This window comes from Salminus brasiliensis, chromosome 2, assembly GCF_030463535.1.
Source record: "Salminus brasiliensis chromosome 2, fSalBra1.hap2, whole genome shotgun sequence".
Lineage (NCBI taxonomy): Eukaryota > Metazoa > Chordata > Actinopteri > Characiformes > Bryconidae > Salminus > Salminus brasiliensis.
This window is the reverse complement of record NC_132879.1, coordinates 25,530,629-25,552,771: the sequence shown is the minus strand read 5'-3', so window position 1 is coordinate 25,552,771 and position 22,143 is coordinate 25,530,629. Positions and strand designations below refer to the sequence as shown.

Sequence of the window (22,143 nt, the reverse complement as noted above, 5' to 3'; positions counted from 1 at the left end):
AACCTCCATCAGAACAATACAGCTAATACAATACAAATAAATTCTGACAGCAAATAGAGTTATAATTAGAATTAGGTGCAGAATTATTAGTGTTCTTGTATTGTGCATAACCACATATCAGCATAAAAAGCTAACACCATCACGTCCATCAGACGCAGGAGCTGAATGCCTGCTCTGGCCACTGACTAGTTAGCTAGATGAGCAAAAGCGTAATTCCAAAAAGTGTGCCCCTCAATTGCTGGAAGTGCATTATCATGACCTAAACCAGCATCTTTTTAACGCTTCAATTTAATGTAATGTTCAGGTTCCACAAGATCCACATGCCTGATCTATCCTTCTTGCTCCCCAATAGAGTGTACAGTAAAAGACCACTGTAGCCATGAATTCCACCACATGCGCAGTCACACTACTGCCTGAGCACCGAAGCATTTCAGCAGGTCAAATCAATCATGGCCATTCTGCTCCAATTTAATCAACCTTTATCAAATCTCAGGCCAAGATCAATGGCTCATATCCTACTTCACCAGGGCAGCATGGGAGAGAAAGCTGCATGTGACAACATTTTGTAGAAATACCATGATGTCACACAAGTCTAAGCTTTGTGGACCAAGAGTCAACACTAATGCTTGCCCTAGTTTGCTGTAGTGGGGTTGATAAAAGAGAGAGAGCTGTCCATGGTGCTAGCATTATATCAGGAATACAACATTGTCGGAATATCCACCACCATTCAGAATTACTGCTTGAAGGTTTGGTTTTCAATGATGAAAACTGTACTGTGTAACTTTGTAAGTTTTAAATAATGCTTGGGAAGCTATAAACTTGTCCAGAACGGCAAACGAAGCGGCAGATATCTCCATAATAACTGACAAACTGTTTAGCATAGAAAATGAAGTACATTCTTAAATATTAAAGTGCTACAAAGGGTTCTTTGAGCAATGCCTTAGAAGTGGTATTCCATAAATACCCCGTGCTAACAGCACAGTGTGAACCCTCAGCAACAGAGCATGTGTGGAAGTGCTGGCTAGTGTCCTGCAGACAATGCAGAGGAAGCAGCTGTAGATGCTCTGACCTGTGGGACTCGGAGGACACTACCACCACACGGGCAGGAGCCGACCGCCGCAGTACGTCCTGCAGCAGCTGCACCAGGTAGAAGTGGCCCAGGTGGCAGATCTGAAAGGTGGATTCCAGTCCGTCTTCAGTCAGACGCCATGACTGTGTAGACACTGCCGCATTACACACCAGGATGTGCAGAGACCTACACACATATACACACACAGAGAAAGACACCAATTAAACATATTAATTAAAGCCAAAGGCTCCCTGAAGTGATCATTTTCAGCATGAGCTTAAAATAGCTCCCGATTACAGAAATAATGAACTACATAGTGAGTCAGTCAGCTTGTAAAGTAGTTTAAATTCTCAACAGTAAATCTTTTAGCTATTTATATGACCATTCTACAATTAGTTGACAATATAGCAAATGCTGCACATTAAACAGGGACTGAGAAGTGATGTTTTTTTATGTACTCAAACTGTGACAAGATTTTCCAATTACTGGATTTAATAAAAACAGAGTTAAACTTGTTAGGGATTTTCACTGGTTTGTTTCACTTAGTTTCATGCTGTCTTAATCCATCATTAAAAGACTTAATCAGAACAGCCTAAAAATTGGGCTTGAAAAATGAGGCATGGAGGACAAAAGGTTGAGGGTGCGAGAAAGCTGCTAATGGCATCAGCAACACCTGGGCGATGATCGAGCTTGAGCTGGAGCCACTCTGTAAGATCAGCCCTGCTCAGAGGAACTTAAAGATACACAGAAGCAGGTCAGAACATTTTCCTCTCATTGTCGCATTCACACAAAGGGCAAAGGGTATCTCCAAAAGGGCTTTACAGGAACTTTACAGGAGAAGACAAAAACCTTATTAACTTTTTATGGAAGTCGACATAAATACCTTTTATTCCAAGTCATTTTAAAGCATTTTTGTTGGTCGACTCATCATAAAATGTTGAAACAATGCCATATTCACATTATTTCAAAAAGTAGAAAAACTAAAGTATTTGGACACATGCTTATTCACTGTTAATCTAAAGTCAAAGATATTAAAGAGAGTTGATCCTGCTTTTTCTTAGACTAACAGTCTCTACTGTCCATGGATGTTGGCATTGTTGTGAGGGTGTTTACCACCCCATCTCACCCCAACTCATCTCAAACCTATTGGATGGAGGATCATCATTTCAGATAAGACAGTTCCACTGCTTCACAGCTCAAAGCACAGCTCTAACCCATGCCTGGGATTAGGCATGGTGACCATAGTTTCATATTAGATTTATATAGCAGAATATGAAACATATATAGTTTCCTATTTCATTGGCAATATTCTCTACAGAGACTGCACAAGCTGTGTGTGAATTGTACACAACTGTGTCAGCAATGGATGCAACTTAAAGTAGCTGAATGCATTCATTAGAAGGGGTGTCTACAAACATTTGGATATGGTAGTATAGAATGTTTTTTTGTGACAAAGTCCCTTTCTTTCGTTGTCTAAGAGCAAAAATACGCAGATCACAGCAACAATGCAGAGTCTGTCGTCCACAGTGTTAATTTCCAATCACATTACCCCACACAGACAAGACTCCATCCTGTCTCAAGTCAATTCAAGGACAGACAAACTCCAACAGAAGTCTAACAGATTCCCCAACAAGGTCATTCCACACAGATTTGTGCCTCACTACTAAGAGAGCCTCCTATGAAGCCCATACCCCTGAAAGATTCTTGCCTTCGACAGAGTCGCTCCACTGATCTAGAACCCATGGTGGCGCCACAGAACAATCTGAATCCACCCCACCAATTTTTAATTTCTTCCATTAGAATTAATTATGAGGGCCACAGGCAATTTGTGTACTCTGTGTTTAAGACTGCCTGCGCTATTAATTAAAAACTGGTTGCTGGAAAATTAACAGAGGAATTGTTATGCCCCTACTATAATGAGCCTTCCCTATGACATTAAAAAAAGGAGTGCACGGCACGTTTCCCTCCAGGTTTGGGGAGGAAAAGCTGCAGTCTGCGTCAGCGCGAGGGCAGGGGAGCGTACAAAGTGTGCGCACGTTTCACTACGCCAAGCTAGACCATGAAAACGCCCTGGCCACAGGTGACCTTCAAAGTCTGGTCTGAAGCCTGACCAAGTTTATTACCTTCTAACATTTAAAGCTGCAATTTCTAGAACATGCATGGATCAGCCGTACCATTAAAACTACCTGTCTTATATTGTGTAGGTCTACCTTGTGCAGCTAAAACAGCTCTAACTCTAACTCAAGGCTTGGACTCAGCCAGCATTAACGTTTATTCCCAGGTGCATCCATAAGCCTTGGGTATCCATGATTCTGTTGCTGGTTCACTGATGTCCTTCACTGGCACACTTTTGGTAGGTGCTGACCACTGCATACTGGGAACACCTCACAAGACATGTTAGATGCTCTGACCCGGTCATCTAGCCTTTACAGTTTGGCCCTTTTTGCATAGATCCTAAAGCTTGAGCATTTTTAAGGATGTCTTGATTAACTGACATATTCTGAGGTAAGGAGAAATTAGTAAATTCCATTTTTCCAGTAAACATTCCTTAAAGGTCTACTGCGCTGCCACTAAGCTCCAGGGATCGGGAGTTCAAATCCTGGGACATGCCGCTTTGCCATCAGTGGCTGGATTCTGAGAGAGCACAATTGGCCATGTTCTCTCTGGGTGGGTAGATGGCACTTAAGTACTCTTAAGCAATGTTAATGGGCACAGGCGTCTGTTAGCTGGTGTGGAGCTCGGGGACCTGGAGCTTTCGTCTGAGCTTGATGGCTGCCTGGCGATGGCACACTGGCGGCAGTTCGAAAAAGAGGCGGTGGCTGGCTTTGCATGTATCGGAGGGGATGTATGCTAAGCATATGGGAGCATTGCTAGTGCTAGGGGGAGCTAGGAATGGGTGGGTTAATTGGCAGTACCAAAATGATAAAGCAAAATTATATATATATATATATATATATATATATATATATATATATATATATACACACACACACACACACACACACATAAACACACACACACACAGTGGCGGAAAAAAAGTATTTAGTCAGTCACCAATTGTGCAAGTTCTCCCACTTAAAAAAATGATGAATGTAATTGACATCATAGTTAGACCTCAACTATGAGAGACAAAATGAGAAAAAAAAAATCAGAAAATCACATCTGATTTTTAAAGAATTTATTTGCAAATAATGGTGGAAAATAAGTATTTGGTCACCTACAAACAAGCAAGATTTCTGGCTGTCACAGACCTGTAACTTCTTCTTTAAGAGGCTTCTCTTTCCTCCACTCATTACCTGTATTAATGGCACCTGTTTGAACTCGTTAACAGTATAAAAAACACCTGCCCACAACTTCAAACAGTCACACTCCAAACTCCACTACGGTGAACACCAAAGAGCTGTCGAAGGACACCAGAAACAAAATTGTATACCTGCACCAGGCTGGGAAGACTGAATCTGCAATAGGCAAGCAGCTTGGTGTGAAGAAATCTACTGTAATAAGAAAATGGGAGACCTACAAGACCACTGCTAATCTCCCTCGATCAGGGGCTCCACACAAGATCTCAGCCCGTGGGGTCAAAATGATCACAAGAACGGTGAGCAAAAATCCCAGAACCACACGGGGGGCCTAGTGAATGACCTGCAGAAAGCTGGGACCAACGTTACAAAGGCTACCGTCAGTAACACACTACACCAACTGCTCAGCATTCACTGGAGGAGACTAGGACGACTGGTCCGTGTACATGAAAGAATGAATGGGGCCATGTATTGTGAGATTTTGAATGCAAACCTCCTTCCATCAGATGAGCACACTGCCAGGGCAACAAAGGAGTGGCTTCGTAAGAAGCATTTCAAGGTCCTGCAGTGGCCTAGCCAGTCTCCAGATCTCAACCCCATAGAAAACCTTTGGAGAGAGTTGAAAGTCTGTGTTGCCCGCCGACAGCCACAAAACATCACTGCTCTAGAGGAGATCTGCATGGAGGAATGGACCAACATACCAGCAACAGTGTGTGCCAACCATGTAAAGACCTATAGAAAACGTTTGACCTCTGTCATTGCCAACAAAGGATATATAACAAAGTATTGAGATGAACATTTGTTATTGACCAAATACTTATTTTCCACCATTATTTGCCAATAAATTCTTTAAAAATCAGACAATGTGATTTTTAAATATATATATATATATATATATATATATATATATATATATATATATATATATATATATAAAAAATATATATATATATATATATATATATATATATATATATATATATATATATATATATATATATATATAGTCATGCCCGAAAGTATTTATACCCCTGGCAAAGTTTGACTTAAATTTACTTTTATTTAACCAGAAGTTATATTTTTGCCTTGAAACGACACAGGCATCTCCCAGGAGATAACACGATGATGTACAAGAGGCATCATTGTGGGAAAAAGTATTTCTCAGCTTTTATACACATTTGAACAAAATGTGGCATGTCCAAAATTATTCATACCCTTTGAAAACTGTCACAGTATATGGGAAAATCCAAAGTTCTATACCATTCCAAATAGTCCAAGCTGTTTTAAAGCATCCTAATTACCCTGATTCATTGGGAACAGCTGTTTTAATCAACTCAACAGGAGAAAAACAGCAGCTCTCTGCAGTTGGTTTGTGGACAGTCATGGCTAAGACAAAGGAGCTCACTAAGGACCTGCGGCTGTGCATTGTGGCCGCTCACAAGTCAGGAAAGGGCTATAAAGCCATATCAAAATGTTTTCAAGTTCCAGTGGCTACAGTGCAAAGTATTATTAAAAAATACAAGAAGTTCCGCACTGTGGAAAATCTCAGAAGATGTGGTCGGAAGCCAAAAGTGACACCTGTGCTGGCCAGGAGAATAGTGAGAGAGGTGAAGAAAAATCCAAGGATCACCACCAAGGCCATCCTGATGAATCTGGACTCTGCTGGTGGCGACATCTCAAGGCAGACAGTTCAACGGACACTGCACACTGCTGGGTTCCACGGACGCAGGCCAAGGAGGACACCACTTCTCCAGAAAAGGCACACAAAAGCCCGCTTGACCTTTGCAAATGCTCATCTGGACAAAGAAGAAGACTTCTGGTGTTCTGTTTTATGGTCAGATGAAACAAAAATTGAATTGTTTGGCCACAATGATGTGTGCACCATTTGGCGTAAAAAAGGAGAAGCCTTCAACCCTAAGAACACCATCCCCACTGTCAAACATGGTGGTGGGAACCTAATGTTTTGGGGGTGTTTTTCAGCCAATGGACCAGGGAACTTGATCGCAGTAAATGGCACCATGAAAAAAGAGCAATACATCAAGATTCTCAACAACAACATCAGGCAGTCTGCAGAGAAACTTGGCCTTGGGAACCGGTGGACATTTCAGCACGACAACGACCCAAAACACACAGCCAAAGTGGTGAAGAAATGGTTAGCAGACAAAAACATTAATGTTTTGCAGTGGCCCAGCCAGAGTCCTGACTTGAATCCAATTGAGAATCTGTGGAGGGAGCTAAAGATCAGAGTGATGGCAAGGAGACCCTCGAACCTCAAAGAGTTGGAGCTCATCACTAAAGATGAATGGGCAAAAATACCAGTGGAGACATGCAAAAAGCTGGTCAGCAATTACAGGAAGCGTTTGATTGCTGTAATAGCCAATAAAGGCTTTTCTATTAATTATTGAGAAGGGTATGAATAATTTTGGACATGCCACTTTTTGTTCAAATGTGTATAAAAGCTGAGAAATTTATTTTCCCACAATGGTGCCTCTTGTACATCATCGTGTTATCTCCTGGGAGATGCCTGTGTCATTTCCAGGCAAAAATATAATTTCTGGTTAAATAAAAGTAAATTTAAGTCAAACTTTGACAGGGGTATGAATACTTTCGGGCATGACTGTATATATATTGATATATCAATATATACGTCTACACACACACACACACACACACACACACACACACACACACACCTTCTTAAAGAACTAGCAAACTCCTGCTACACAACACAGCTCTCTAGAAGTGGCCGCACAGAAAACAGATCCAACCTCGGCCTGTCTGACACATACACACACGCACGGGTTCTCCATGGCACTTAATGAAGCATGACGCCAAGAGGAGGGAGTGATTGTACCTGAGAGTGAATAGCATTAAACTTTATGACTTTCACGCTCGGGTCTGAAGGCATGTAATGGAAGAGGAACATGTCTGCGATCATCAATGAACTGCAGAATACTGATCCCATGGGCAGCACACACAGGAGAATCCCACCATGACACACAAACACTCAGCCAAGCAGATACAACCAATTTTGCACTAGAGCTACGATACATGTTCCTTCACAGTTTCTGACACTGTCTGACATAAGCTGTAGAGAAACAGACAAAAATAGATCATACCAGTTCAAACAGTAGCAGCCACCCAGACGCCAGAGTTTTGTTACAGATGAACAGATTTCCAATGTCCGAAACCAAATAAGCAGGTCAACTTTGCTTCAGATAGAATCAGGATTGAGATTTTAAATAGCAAGTGAACAATTTAGATTACATAGTCAGACTGTTCTTCATAGTAGTAGTACTAGCAGCAGTAGTATACACTGACCCTTAAAAGGACTGAAAAGAGTACTATTGGTTGAACAAAAGCTTTACTACAGTTAAAGATTAAAACAATGAATTAATGAAAGTATATGTAAAATAAATAAGAATGATACACATCAGATGTTGCCTCTAAGACATTTTTTATATATTTTATTTTATTATGAAATAAAATGAGGCAGAGGTGGCTCAGGGGTTAGCTCCAGGCTATTGATGACAGGGTTGTGGGTTGGATACCCGGGCTCGGCAAGGTGCCACTGTTGGGCCCTTGAGCAAGGCCCTTCACCCTCTCAGCTCCCCAGGCGCTGGAGTTGGCTGCCCACCGCTCTGGGTGTGTGTGTATTCACTGCCCAGTTCACTAGTGTGTGTGTGTGTGTGTGTGTGTGTGTGTGTGTGTGTGTGTGTGTGTTCACTACCACAGATGGATAAAATGTTTCACATTTCACTGTACCTAGTACATTGACAGATACTTGCACCTTTACCTTTGCTGATTATTTTCTCCACTAACCGGTTGATTGCTTTAAAACTAGTAAGAAATAACTGGAGTCGTCATGCAATTGCATACTTTTTTGAATACTAGTATTAAGCAAATGTATGATACAGTATGAAAACCATAAATTTTTACACCATGGTATACTGAAACAAACGGTATAATGCTGCAACCCTATTATACATATAGTCTGACTTTAACAACTGCTTCAAATAATAAGAAAACAGATTCAATATAATCTGACAGGTCAAAACTAGTTTCACTAATTTCATCTAAAAAAAAAAAAAAGATAAAAAAAACAATCTCCAGAACAGAAGCTTTACATGGAGAGGGAAAAACCTTCTTAGCTTTCAATGGAATTCATGCAAAAAGATTTGAATCTATGTGTAAAGAACTACTGCCAGATTCACATTACATTAGAAAGAGAAAAAGTGAAGGTACAAGGTGTTTGTGTGACTGCTACAATTTGTCAATGGCGCCTGAATCTCCAAAAAGTCAAAAAATATAGAAAAGCGTTCAGACTGCAGAAAATGCGCCCAGCTCAGAGTAAATATGCTGAAAAGCTGGACTTGAGCTGTTTGTCTGAACGAAGCCTTTGGGATTGAATCCTGATCGTGGTTCGAGGCAAGCATGTGAACGATGCTAATCAGTGCATCTTAACCGTAATCCCTTGTTAGCAAAACTCTGATCGTTGCTCAACTTCTGTTTTAACAGGCTAATTTCTCCTGGCCAGGGAAGAGAGCATCTGCTTCACAAGACTCTGGGAAGAGAAAGAAGAAAAAAAAGTCCCTGTGACGATGATGATGAGGTCATTAGTGGGAATCTTAAGGAAAAAACAGGTCAGAGGGAGTTTCAGAGGGCAGGTATGAGGACCCCGACTCTCCCTGTCCGCACCCCTCCCACCACCAATTTCATATCTGACGTGGCTGATTGAATGGGCCTCTGTGGGAGAGAGGGCCGTGTATTGCTGTTTGCCCCATAAACTCAGGCTAATCCTCCCGGTGTGTGGCCTGTGATTTAACAACATGCCGTTACAGCAGCCTCACTCTCGTAATACAGCTCCCTGCCAGGCCTGTCCTCATAAGCAAAAAGCTAACAAATGGCTTTAATAGGCAAGCCCACATAATGTAAAAACTCCCTTTAAACTTATTAAAGCGATCGAGGGGGTCTACCGCAGATGCGCAATTTACATGTCCGGCTAGCGGGGGCGGTAACGGGCAAGCAGGGAGGAATAACGCTCCATATTTACTTTAAAAGAACCCGCAGGGCGCGACCTTTGACCTGGGAATAATCTCCCCGCGTAAAGGAGTGATTACTTTTTCTCCCACCACTCTGGCCAGCCCGTCATTAAGGGGCTGTGTTTATGGGCTGCACAGAGAGCTGGTGTAACATAACACAGCTTTGAACCACACACACACACACCATTTTACAAAATGGGCCAAATTAGAATGCACCCCTGACTTGGCAGTTGATATCCAAAGCCCATCAACGTAATAATGTTCCTTTGGAGGGGCGTCTAATGCACATGTGGCGAGTGAGATGGGGCGGAGTTTGTGACCACTAACGGAGAGAATAAAACATCGCATGCAATTAGCTTTACGAGTACAGCATTGACACTCTGCTTAAGTTAATTACACACAACTATACCCAGAGAGAACAAAGAGATATGCTCAGAGAGGTGTGTGTGTGTGTGTCTGTTATGTAGGTAAAACGCTATAAGGAGAACAAAGAGAATGAGAGGGAGAGAAAGAGAGCACGAAAATGGGAGAAAAAGCACTGATTACATTACGTTTCCCATGGCAGTGACTCGGACTGTGTGTGTGTGCGTGCGTGTGTGTGTGCACATACACGTGTGTGTAAGTGCTAGAAGCAGAAATGAGGGGCGTGACGCACCTTCACCAGCTGCCTGCTGCCATTCACACCTCAGCAGCTCTCTATTCTGATGCGAATTAATCTACTCCTCCTCCTCTGGGACAAACACACACGCACACACACACACAGCACTCTGGGAATAACTAATGAAGAAATACAACCTTGGCAGGGGAGAAAGGGGTTGCTACCCTTTTCCGTACCTGGGAACGGAACACGCTCAGGGGTTCGTGTGCAGTGGGATGCGTGTGGATGTATAGATGTGGGTGTGTGAAACAGGAATTGTTGGTGAGCTATATGAAGCAGCTACAGTACTCGCATATCCCCCAACAGATTGAGAGGGAGAGGGCTTTACTATATATTATTATGACTTTATTATGAAGATTATTGTTATTATAAAAGTAATAATATTACTACATTCAACTTAGTTTAGCCAAAATTCTTCTTACTTGCTCAACAATACACTCTGAGTTAAACCTCTGCAGATTAGAACTTTCCCTATTTTACCAATGGAGTGCTGAGCCTGGTAAGCAGGCAGTTAAAACATCCCCTATGACACTACATAAAAGCATAGTTCTGGGAAAAGGGATCTTTTCATAGTTTTTTAGATATTTGTAAATGGCTTTGCATATTCAAAATGGCACAACTGTCTAACTGCTGGCTGGTCAACTGTCAACATTACAGCCCTCCATGGCCAGGGTTTAGAATAGGAAGGCTTCCCCTCATGTCACAGGTTCTAATTACAGATGGGACTAAACCATTTAAACCAACTAAAATGGGACTAAAAAAGGGCCAAATATTTAAGCAACTTCACGCTGCAGCTCCTTTACTAATGTTCTGTAGAGGTTCAACTTAATAAGCATACTTGACCAAAAGTTGAGTTAACGCTGACTGATGTTTTTACAGCCATGCCTTAAGATGAAGAAGTGAATAATAGCCCACTTTAAGAAGTGAATTTTTAGAAGTTGCAGCTATGGCTGGTGATAAGTAAATCATGGTGCAGTTCTACATGAATTAATGAATTAAATGACACTCATAGCTCATTGACACATGCAGATAATTTCTGTAAGGAGTGTAGACTCAAAACTGTCAATCAACCAGTATGTACAAATCAGATATTTTGACTGAATGCACTGTAAATTGAAATTATAGAACGCTGCAGTTCTGCAGATGTGCAGTTCAGACAGCCAAATAGCAGCCAAGTGTAAAGCAGCTTAGCAGTAAAGAGGGGGTTAGAGGCTAGGTCAGGCCCAAACGGAAGGCCCTGGCCCATGGCAGCCAGTTGGACCCATAAGGCCACATTTGAACCCCATCTCCACATTCACTGTGGGTCACTGGGCCAAATAAATGATTTGGGTCCCAAATGGCCTCCAGCTAATGGGTTAATCTTTCTCTCTTATTAAATGCTATCAGCTTCCATTAGAAGCAGCGCGAGCCTGATGTGAACGGAAGGCTGAGGCAGAGAGAGGAGAGAGAGATTTGCAAGTGGCCGGCCTGTCGCTTCGCTCACTCGGCCATGACAGAGGAGGAGAGTGGAGCACGAGCAGAGTGGTACAGTGATACAGGAGAGCACGGTGTAGACTGGTGCTGGAAAGCACTTGATCCGGCTTTAAGCGCTACAAGCGATCCAGTCACTCATCGCAGCCCTTAAAAGATGTAGCTTTTGCAGAACAGCAATAAGACGTCAGAGCTAGTTCCTCCAGTTGTCCAGTTTAGTTGCAGGAGTGAAAGCAGTGCATTATATTAATCTTGAGAGGAGTGGCTACAAGCTACCCTGCACGCACATTTGACTGCATCTTCGCAAAAGTGGCACCAAAATGAAAGCTCATTTTTACAGTAGAATAGGTTTGGTGACAGTAGACAGGAGTGTATTTTGAAAATGATGCAGAATTTAAATGAATGAGCTGCTAGCCATGCGTGGTATTGCTTGTGAATGACACAAAGCCTAAATACTGAAAGTACCTGGTAATGCCTGGGGTTTAAAAGGGTGGTGTAAAAGGCTTTTCCTGTCCACAAGAACCATGTTGTAAATGAGATGTGTGCGTGTGAAGAACCTTTGAATTGGTAGTGAAACAGTTACATCTTTCAGAGGGTCATTTACGCTTTCACGTTCACAGAACAGTGCATAGCAATTCTATAGAATAACTCATTTGGTTCCACGAAGAATCGTTTTCCCAAAAGAACCTTCAAATAAAGTTCCTTAAGCCTTCAAAAGTTCTTCTTACTCACAGATCAGTTGGTTCAATGCAAAATCTATCGTCGACCAAACAGAGATTTTTAATTGTAAGTTACGAGAATTTTTGACTACATGTTGCAGACTGGACGGGGAGGAGTCACATGATTACACACGCCATAGTATATTTTTAAGGGCACAGTACATGAGCACACACAGTGGAGGAAAGCACTCATAGAATAAAAAGAAATGCATTACAGAATAAAAACTAGCTAAATAAATAAAAGGAAATAACTGATATGGGTAAGGATGGCCCATTAGGAGCCCAAAAGAGCACAATTAGCCTTGCATTCTCAGAGTAGGTAGACACCTTTCTCTCTCTCTCTCCTTACTTTAGTGTGATGCTGGCCGGACCGGGCATTTCCTAGCCAATACATCAGAGCTGGGTACGTGGCACTTTCCTCTGAGAGTGTTTGCTGCCTGGTAAAGTTGCATCGGCTTCAGATCCAAAAGCTGGTTGCACAATACGGCTGGTTGCACATGTATCGGGGGAGCCATACGTCAGTCCTCACCCTTCTAGTGTCGGAAGCATTACATGTGATGGAGGGAGAGGTCTAACTGGGCAAAACAAAAAAAAGCCATTGGCAAGATGCCATTGATTAGAGATTGTGAATATTGGTTTTGATTCATTTTCAACTAATTGCCCAGCCCTACTCATAGGTCTCTTTTACAAAAGTGGCTTTTCTATAGCGTTGCTCAAGGAAGCTTTTATAGTGTATTCATTTTTTAAGATCAAAAGTCAGGACACACACACACACACACACACACACACTCTCTCAAAGTAAAAAAAAAACTGAACCTCACACACACTGGCATGCACACAAGGCACTCCATCACAGTCTAGTAAGAGTTATACTTCTTCTCCACAAAAACGCAGAGATAAATACACAAGTGCAGTAAAGGTAAAGGCATCCATGTGTGTCAGTTTTTCATCGTCACACACTATAAATTCTGCACTCAAAGTCTCCTCCACTACCTTCTCTCTCATTCTCTTCCTCTCCTCCCGGCATTCCGGGAGTGTGTTTATCAGGTGAGATGACCAATGAGGCTTCATTAGGGTTTGTGCAGCAGTAGCCCAGCCCAGCGAGGGGTGTGTTTGAGCAGTACAAGGGGTAGAGGTGGAGTAGCTGGGGGAGAGGGTGGCGGTCACCTCTAGGGTTTTGGCTGCTGACCAAGCTGCCGCTGCAGGCTGCAGTGTCCTGCCTGAGGGCCTGCCCGCGGCCAGATGAGCCCTGGAGCCCCCTGAGAGTCCAGAGAGAAACAACCACCACCACCACCAGAAGCAGTAGCAACAGCAACAACAGCAGATGCCCAGCACCCTCCACCCAGTCACCTCTACCACAGCACAGCTCTAGCCGGCCTGAGGGAGGACAGCAAGAAAAACACAGCAGCTATACACGACAGGAAAACCTGAGCAGAGCAGAGACAGCAATGCCCATGAGCTTCTTGGAAGACACAGAGGGGACATCTCTTTCACCTAGAAAATGGGCTCCTCCAGGAGAAGAGTGGACCAGCCTTGTCAGAGAAACCTTCAGCAACGGTTTAAAACACCATGATCCAAAATACTGCAGACTGGAGTTCTGCATTCTTGGGTTCTGGTGAAATTCTAAATGAAGTCTCAAAAGTGCTGTAAGGCTAGAACTGTAGTGTGATGTTTTTCAATGGGCACTTCAGTCTCATTCTGTTCTAGACAGCAAAGGGCATTCTGTCATTTACTGACATTGTCTTCAACGCACAATTAATAAACATACTGAATTGTAAAACCAATTACAATTAGATTTACACTGGATTATTATATTAATCTGCGTTACATATCAATGTTTTTCTTTCCTCAAAACAATCCTATCTACACAACAAGAACTTTTTAATACATTCATATTCTAATAAAACTAGGGATGTAATAAAATTGGTACATTTAAGCATCACAATATATATTTTTTAGTTGCAATACCGCACAGATTCTTAAACCTACTGATTTTGAATGAGTAGTTTACATAAGGGCTGGGCAATTCATTGAAACTGAATCAAAACCAACATTCAGAACCTCTAATCGACATAATTTCAAATATGGCAGTTATTTCGATTTCATTTTTATTCTGTAAGTTACTTTCTCCACTGTTAAAAACATACTACTGTGTTTTGTAGTCACATGACTGCCCTGTCTAGTCTGCGACACGGAAGCAACACGGAGGTTAGCATGAAGCAATCATTAATCTTGATACTGATTTAAGGTCCTATCTCCCAGCACTAATTACTTATTTAAAAGGTTCTTCACCATTCACATACATCTCTTACAAAACTGGTTCTTCTGTAGCATCACTCGAAGAACATTAGCCTCTAGGATTTAAAGGACACTGTATATTACAGGACATGCAACTCTTTACAAAACCAATTTAGCTCCCAATTATATTTGTTTAATTTAAAATATGAATTTAACAATTGTTAATTACACAATTTCCAAAATTAGTTAATTAAATTTTTAGTAATGAAAAATAATGTTATTTTTAAAAGATTGTAGGTTTGATGAACGTTTTCCACTATTCAATGCAATTCAGTGTATTGTAATTACCAATGTGCAGGCCCATATGTAAAAAAAACATATAGACAAAAAAAGAGAGATAAAGAATATACAAAAACTAAAACAGCAGCTGCATGAGGTGCAGCGTCAATCTTCAATCAGTTGACCTTACGTGTACAACACAAAGCAAAACACTCCATTTGGAGAACATGAATGACAAGCACTCCTAAAACAGAAACAACGCATGTGACACACTGGGGAATGAGCACAATTAAATCATAATTACACCCCATCAGGCTAATTACTCAACACTATAGGCTGCCATCATGCAACTAATGACTACTTACATCCGGAAGCATGCCACTGTTTCCGTGTTTATACAAGGCAGATAAAACCTGTGGGGATATCATAGCAAACCTCGCTGTTCTATCACTTTCCACTGGAAGGAGAAAATATAAGCATTGTGGGTGTTTTTTTTATTCTTTACACAGCCTGCCTTTGAGAGCCAATGTCACTGTTCCTTCGCCTTCCGCCACATAATGTAACTTCATGAAAGCTCTGCCAGTAATTGATTTAACTGGGAGACTGTGAAGGACTTCAAAGTCTGTGGAGATGAGATTGATGGAATTATGTAGTAAGGTTGAGATACTTATTTATTGACCAGGGAGAGGGGAGGGGAGGCTTATGATGAGAGAGGCTGGACCTTTTGGCCTTGTGCTGATTTGATAGTTCGGTAATGGAGTGGGGGAAGGGGAGGGAAGGGGTTCGGAAGGGTCAGACTGGAGCCCTGGACTCAGACCACTGCTCAAATGGAGCTAATGGCTCACCAGAAAGGTCTGGCAAGGCCCGCGGACTGTTCTCAGTTTTAGAATGCAAAGCTTGTTTTGGGAAGGGAGGGGAGCACTAACGCTTTTAATGTGAAAATTGGCAAGCTGACGGCCGGCAGATGACAAAGGGATGAAAGAGGACTTTACAACATCACTAATGTTAACATTCACAAAAGATGGAACCAATCACGGAATGCTTCCCATTAGGACTACATGGACATTTTTGTGTGTTTACAATTATGAAATCAAAAAGATTTACTCACAGCTTTCTTGCTTTGAAGGCCTCTGCGAACTCTTGGACGCTGCTCAACGAAGCCAGGTCCAGTGTCATGGCCTCGATGCGAGCTTTTTGCTAAACGGTGAATGTGAAAGAGAGCAGCGAGACCGAGAGAAAGAGAGAGAGAGAGAGAGAGAGAGACAAACAAGAGCACATTTAAAAAAAACACAGAATATCTCAATCATCCATCACTATTACCAAGATATCCGCCCAGCAGTGGACTACCACCTACAGTTCTCCAGCCACTCTTCTCACCTGTGCATTACTCTAGGTGCTATATGGCCCTGGGGCTTTAGCCACTGATATACTGACATGGCCGCATTTAAATCAACTCTCTATCCCCAACCATAAATCAGAGGTGCATTTCCTCCAGGAAGAGTTGGACAGTCTGAGGCCGGATAGCATCTCCATATGCTTTTTATGGCACTTTTATGATTCCCCACACTCACCGTATTGAATCCATTCAGTATTTACACTAAGTGTGCTGCGAGGACTGTAGAAGCCTGTGCTCTTATGAAGTCCATAATGGCATATAGAATAGGCTTGAGGGATAAATAATGGATGAAAAAAGCCAAATCTGCCATTACGGTGCCGCCCCAGTGCTGGCTTTTAAGTTTACCTTTGATCGCTCTGTAACGTGATCAATAAGAAGAAAGGTGTATAAATCACTACAAAAGATATAATCATAGATTCAGTGGTCACGGGTCAATCACAGGTCCCCCAGAAGAAAGGGAAGCGGCCATGGAGAAGGCCTGCTCACCAAACATTTCTGCAAAGCCGTTTCTAAAAAGCCAGTCTTCACCTCCACACTCCAGTGTTCTATGGTTGCATGCTTGTAATAGGGATGTGTGTACGTGAAGAACCTTCACGTCCAAGTTCAAGGTTGTACAGACCTTAAAAAAAGTTCCTCACACTCTCACATCTCTCTATTACCAACATGGTTCTTTATGTACCCAAAAGTGGTTCCTCTACGGTATTGCTCAAAGACCCATTTGTAGCACCTTTATTATAAGTGTGTAAAAGGATCTTTTTTCTTCTTTTGTTCATAATTTATTTTCCTACTGCAAGCAGCTGTGTGCTAGGTTAGCAGGTTCGGTCCTGTCTCCAGTAGCATCTGTGATGAGGGAGTTGGTTGATGAATGAGCGTCTGAACTCTGCTCATATTACAGTGGGCTTAAGAGACACTGGGCATTTTAATCACGTCACGTACAGTACGGCGGAGGGTTAACGCAGAACGCACCAGCTCAGCATTTCCTTCATATCAACCAGCTGTCTGTCAGCCCAGTAACGAGCACTAATCAACTGCACCGCAATTAGGGCTCTAGACCGCCCTGTGACAGTACAGCGCCACGAGGATCTCAAAACAATCATGTCTGCTCATACAAGCAGGCTCCAATCTCCATTTAGATACAGTGAGATACAAAATAACCGCCCAACAATCTCTGCATGTAATTGCTTAACAGCCCATTATCTGATCATTCTTGACTGGAGCCTAGGATATTTTTACAGTATTACATCCACTAGACGATACCTGTTCTTAACTCAGAACCTTTGTAGACTGTAAGGCTTTACCATGCCTTACAGCAAATCCCCAAGACCTCATGTGAGACTCAGCTTTGTTTTGCTGTTCTTTTTGTCACTCTTCATTCGTCATTGGCAATAAAAAAAAAACAACAAAAAAAACAGATTTAACCCCAAAAAGCAGAAAATGTAAACACTCTTTTGACACAGACAGTAGTCATTACTATACTACTTGGCATATAGCCCGATCCGGCTTCATACTGCAAACTTTTACTATAGAAATACCTTCAGACTGAAGGACAGAATTAGGAGCTAGATGCAGTGAATGTGGTGTTTAAAAGAAAAAGGTAAAACATGGCTTTTCTGTAGTTTAGCAAGCACGCTATGTAGCGTCACAGTAACCGACACAAAGGACACAGCTGCTAAACAGGGATCTGCAGGTAATTAAATTCAAGAAATCACTTACTTTTTCTAGCCTGCATTGTTGATGTTTACTGAATATGCTCAATGAAAGACAAGAAAAGTACAATTGTGTGTGTGTTATTAGTAGTGTTGTCGAAAATTTATTGTAAAAAGTTATTGTAGTTGTTAAAAAAATATGAAAGTTTGCAGATAAACATTAATGTTCGCAGATTAATCGTGTGTGTTAAGTGTTTTTAACGCATTCCTCCCTTAGGTCATGCTCTTTACAGAGCCTAGTGGCATATTAGCATATTAGGTGCGTCGCTACTGTTGTGCTCAGAGAGTAAATTACATATTATTTATGCTGAAATATGGCTAAAATAAATCTTATAACTAACGCTCATTCTCTTACCCCTACCTCATCTCTCTCTCTCTCTCTCTCTCTTTTTTCCTTTCCTCACAAATGATTAAAACTGTTGTGATTAATCTGATTAAACTTTTGAATAGATTGACACCAATAGTTATTATTTTGTTAAACTGTGTTTGTCTAGAACTGTGATCAGACCATATTTCATTAGTAATCAGTGCAGAAATCCACGGAATTCCAAAGGGTTCGCTTAATTTTTCCTGTAACTGTGGCATGCTTTCTCTACAAAACCCAAATAAATCAACTGTCTAAGTTGTTTTGTCACTAGTATTATTTTAACACTATATTTACTGCGTCTACTGATTCAGTTGTGTCCATTAACTTCTGTACAATGCAAAGCCTGCAATTAATAATGAGGCAAAGCAAAACCTCTCTACTAAATATTCAAGCTCACTCTTCAGAGTCTCGAGACTTCACTCAAGACTCCACACAGACTCACATGTGAACATGCCTCCTGTGTCACACACATAATTCACACATTTTACCCCTTACCTCATATGTAATCCATCAGTCTGATGCTGGGCTTTTAACCTGGAGTTATGACACACACATACACACACTTTCAGCTCACTTAATCCAGCCCAATGACTGATCTATTTATGTATCTCTTAAAAAGTTAGTGCAGCCATCAATTAGCTTAGGCCAGACTGTATGTCCAAATCATCACTCAATCATCATGCCTCAAAACATGTTGACCATGGAATCTAAAACAGACTATGTGATGGGCATTTGTCCAGTTTTACAGATAACAGGAGGTCAAATACTGTCACAAATGACACAAGCAAGTCTCCTCGTGCCAGGGCAAAACAAAAGAAGCATGTGCACACACACACATCTTCTCGTGGTCCTATTTTACATGTGTCTGTTAGATATACTTGTCAGCAGCACGACGCCATGCCGTTTAATAGGTCTTATTTAGCTGAATTAGCTTTAACCTGTGGTGCAGCAGGCTTGGGCTGAGGGATAATTATGAGGTATTATGAGATGGCCAAAAGCAGAGGGTGCACACAGACAGCAGGCACACACAGCTGGGTTAACAACCACACGCCATGCATGGAGAGCATGTTAACACACATCAGAAAAAGAGGAGAAACGCTGACTGTCTTCACAGGACCTAAATGGTTCTCTGTACAATGGGCTCAGAACGCTGGAATGCATGGCAGAGTCCATTTACTGCAATAACATATTATTAAGATGTGTGTGGGTGACTGGATTGTAGAGCCCACTGATTTACTGAATGGCCAATAAAACATACCAGTATTAAGATTCAAATGGTTTATTAGTATCAAGGAAAGTCCAGCTTTTAATCACCGGTGCTATACTACACTGTACTGTACTATACCAGGGTAAATTCAAGAAAGTCAGTCTGACCTGATAAATATAAACATCTGTTAATGGTTCAACTAACAGAAATTTGTAAAATACACCCAAGACAACACTAACATACACTAAGCATTAATAAAGCATAAGAATAATTATGAAAAATATAAATTCCTTAACAGAATGGTAAAGAATAATAATTATATAATAATAAAAATAGAAACCAACACAACTGGTGATAATGCTGTTTAACTCAAATCTTAAACCTCATTGTAGACTTTGTTACAACATTAGGCCAGATTATTCCTGCTGTTTAAACAGGACAATTAACTATTTTTTATAATGAAATTGCAAATTACACCTGCTATTTTATTACCTGCATGATCAACAACGCCATCTGAATACATTTTAAGCAGGAAAAATTATGAATTGGCTATAGCTTCATTACACCAGTCAGAAGCAAATAAACACTCCTGTGCTATGTGTATTATAGCCCTAATTAACTGGCACTCTGGCACCACGTTCAGCATTTGAGCAAATAACTGTAACTTAAATCAATCAAAGTCAAAATATTGCTCAGAAACATTACAACTGGATATTTTCCCCAATCATGCCATAATTTTAAGGATACAAGATAGGATAGTCACTTATTTTTTTCTTTTAATGAAGCATTTCGAAATGAAGTTCAAAATACAGTTGAAATAAACTCTAAGGCAGTCATGGTCTATAGGTTAGAGAAGCGGGTTTGGAACCGGAGGGTAGCTGGTTCGATCCCCAGGACTGGCAATAAGTGGGAAGTGTGGGAGTGAAGAAAAAGTGTTTTTTCCTTCCTCAATATTCAAGGCATCAAAACCTCAATTGCTCCCTAGGTGCTAAGGTGGCTGCCACTGCCCAGTGTTCTCACTGCCATGTGTGGGTTAAATGTGGAGGCTGTACCGCTGTGCAACAGCTGTAAAAAATAAAAAGTGCATTTTTAAGCCTTTTCTAATAAGACTTGAGAAATGTACTAATTGAGAATTGCCAGTGATATCTGACAAACAACTGAGACTCATATCGGTTAGTTAAGCACTGTTTGACTAAAACGTGACACTGGCTATTTTTTTATGTGAAATTATATTTGCCAAATTGCTTTGTCATAAAAACAAATGCAAAGTTTCAAACAAAAGCTAATGAATGTAATATAAATGACCCGCCTTTTTTAATTCCTACTTTCTAAAATCACTGTCTGCACAGACTGATGACTGGAAAAACAGCGAAGTTGCAGTATTTACGTGTGTGCACGTGCATATCGAATGCATAGTTTTGTACAGACAGATGCAGAGACAAGGACTGGTGGTTGGAGAGAAACAGGTTTGCAATGACAGCAGCCTTACTGTAACGTTTACAACAATTACAAGTGTATTTTGTTTTCTTTAAAGAAAAGTTGCTGCAGTGATCGTGCATTTAAAACACTCTGCAATTGGGTTCCCTGCCCACTACAGCTGAAGTGAGACTGTAATGACAGATTGATATACTCAAAAAAATGCTGTTAGGTCAGGGATCTACTGTCAGGTTGAGGAGATGAACAGCAGGCAACAAATCAGTTCAGCTCATGTCTTTCTACCTGGAGATAGGTAGAAAGACAAGATGTAAAGGGAAAAAATAATGAATTCATTAAGGTTTCAATGCCCAAACATAAGGTACAACCGTAAAGGTATTTTATTGAGAAGCCAAAAAGTTGATTTTACACAAACAAATTGGAGGTGTATCTCAACTACTCATTTTTGAGTTAGTTTAACTTAATCAGCTTAGGTTCTCCCAATGTTCTGTAGTATTTATCAAATCAAATGTATTTGTATAGCGCTTTTTACAAATGGCATTGTCACAAAGCAGCTTTACACAATCAGTAATCAGTAAGAGGATAAGAAATCAACAACATAAAAACCAAAGGCGACAGTGGCAAGGAAAAGGTCCCTCAGACTGCATAAGACTGTTCTACTGCTCAGGTGTGCAAATAATTATAATATCATATAGCATAATGAATATAATCATAGCAGTGATGGTAAGAGTAATATGAGTAATGATGGTTGATGGTGGTAATAATAGTAGTGGCAGATGGTTAATTGTCCATGTACATTTTTAACATGGTCATTAGGCAGGTAGCAGTGGCAGAAGGGTGGGCAGCTAGTCTGACACGGGTGGCAGGGGAGCCTGGTGGTCAGTCTGGTGGGTGGCAGCTGGTCTGACTTAATATTTAAGCGATGTTATCTTAACAATTAAACAATAAGCAGTGCAGTTAGGCTTTATAATGTACCATGTACTTAATTATTAATGCATTTTTATTGAGCTGGTCCTCCTTTTTCATGCTTTGGCTTTTGAAATCAAGACTCCATTGATTCCCACCACTTGGAATAGGTCAACCTCACAATTTCTGGAAGTAAACAGATCGGTCTTACACTTCCCATATCCCATCCCTCTATTTTTTAACACTGTCCCCATCCAATCCATCTGCCAGAAGTGCCACCACCTTGCTCCAACATATCCAGCTACACAGATGCATTTTCTATCTCATAAATTATTTTCAAATTTAGATTAGCT

The 22,143-nt window shown here is 41.1% G+C and overlaps 1 protein-coding gene across 1 annotated transcript in view; it reads right to left on the bottom strand.

Annotated features, from left to right (window-relative positions):
- The window catches only part of wwox (WW domain containing oxidoreductase), a 239,333-nt gene that overhangs the window by 158,561 nt on the left and 58,629 nt on the right, over positions 1–22,143 (bottom strand). The window contains exons 6-7 of the mRNA XM_072671844.1: positions 15,883–15,971; positions 1,070–1,255 (exon numbers count right to left, since the gene is read on the bottom strand). Coding sequence (XP_072527945.1) covers positions 1,070–1,255; positions 15,883–15,971 — 275 coding nt within the window. The remainder of the gene's footprint in view (positions 1–1,069; positions 1,256–15,882; positions 15,972–22,143) is intronic.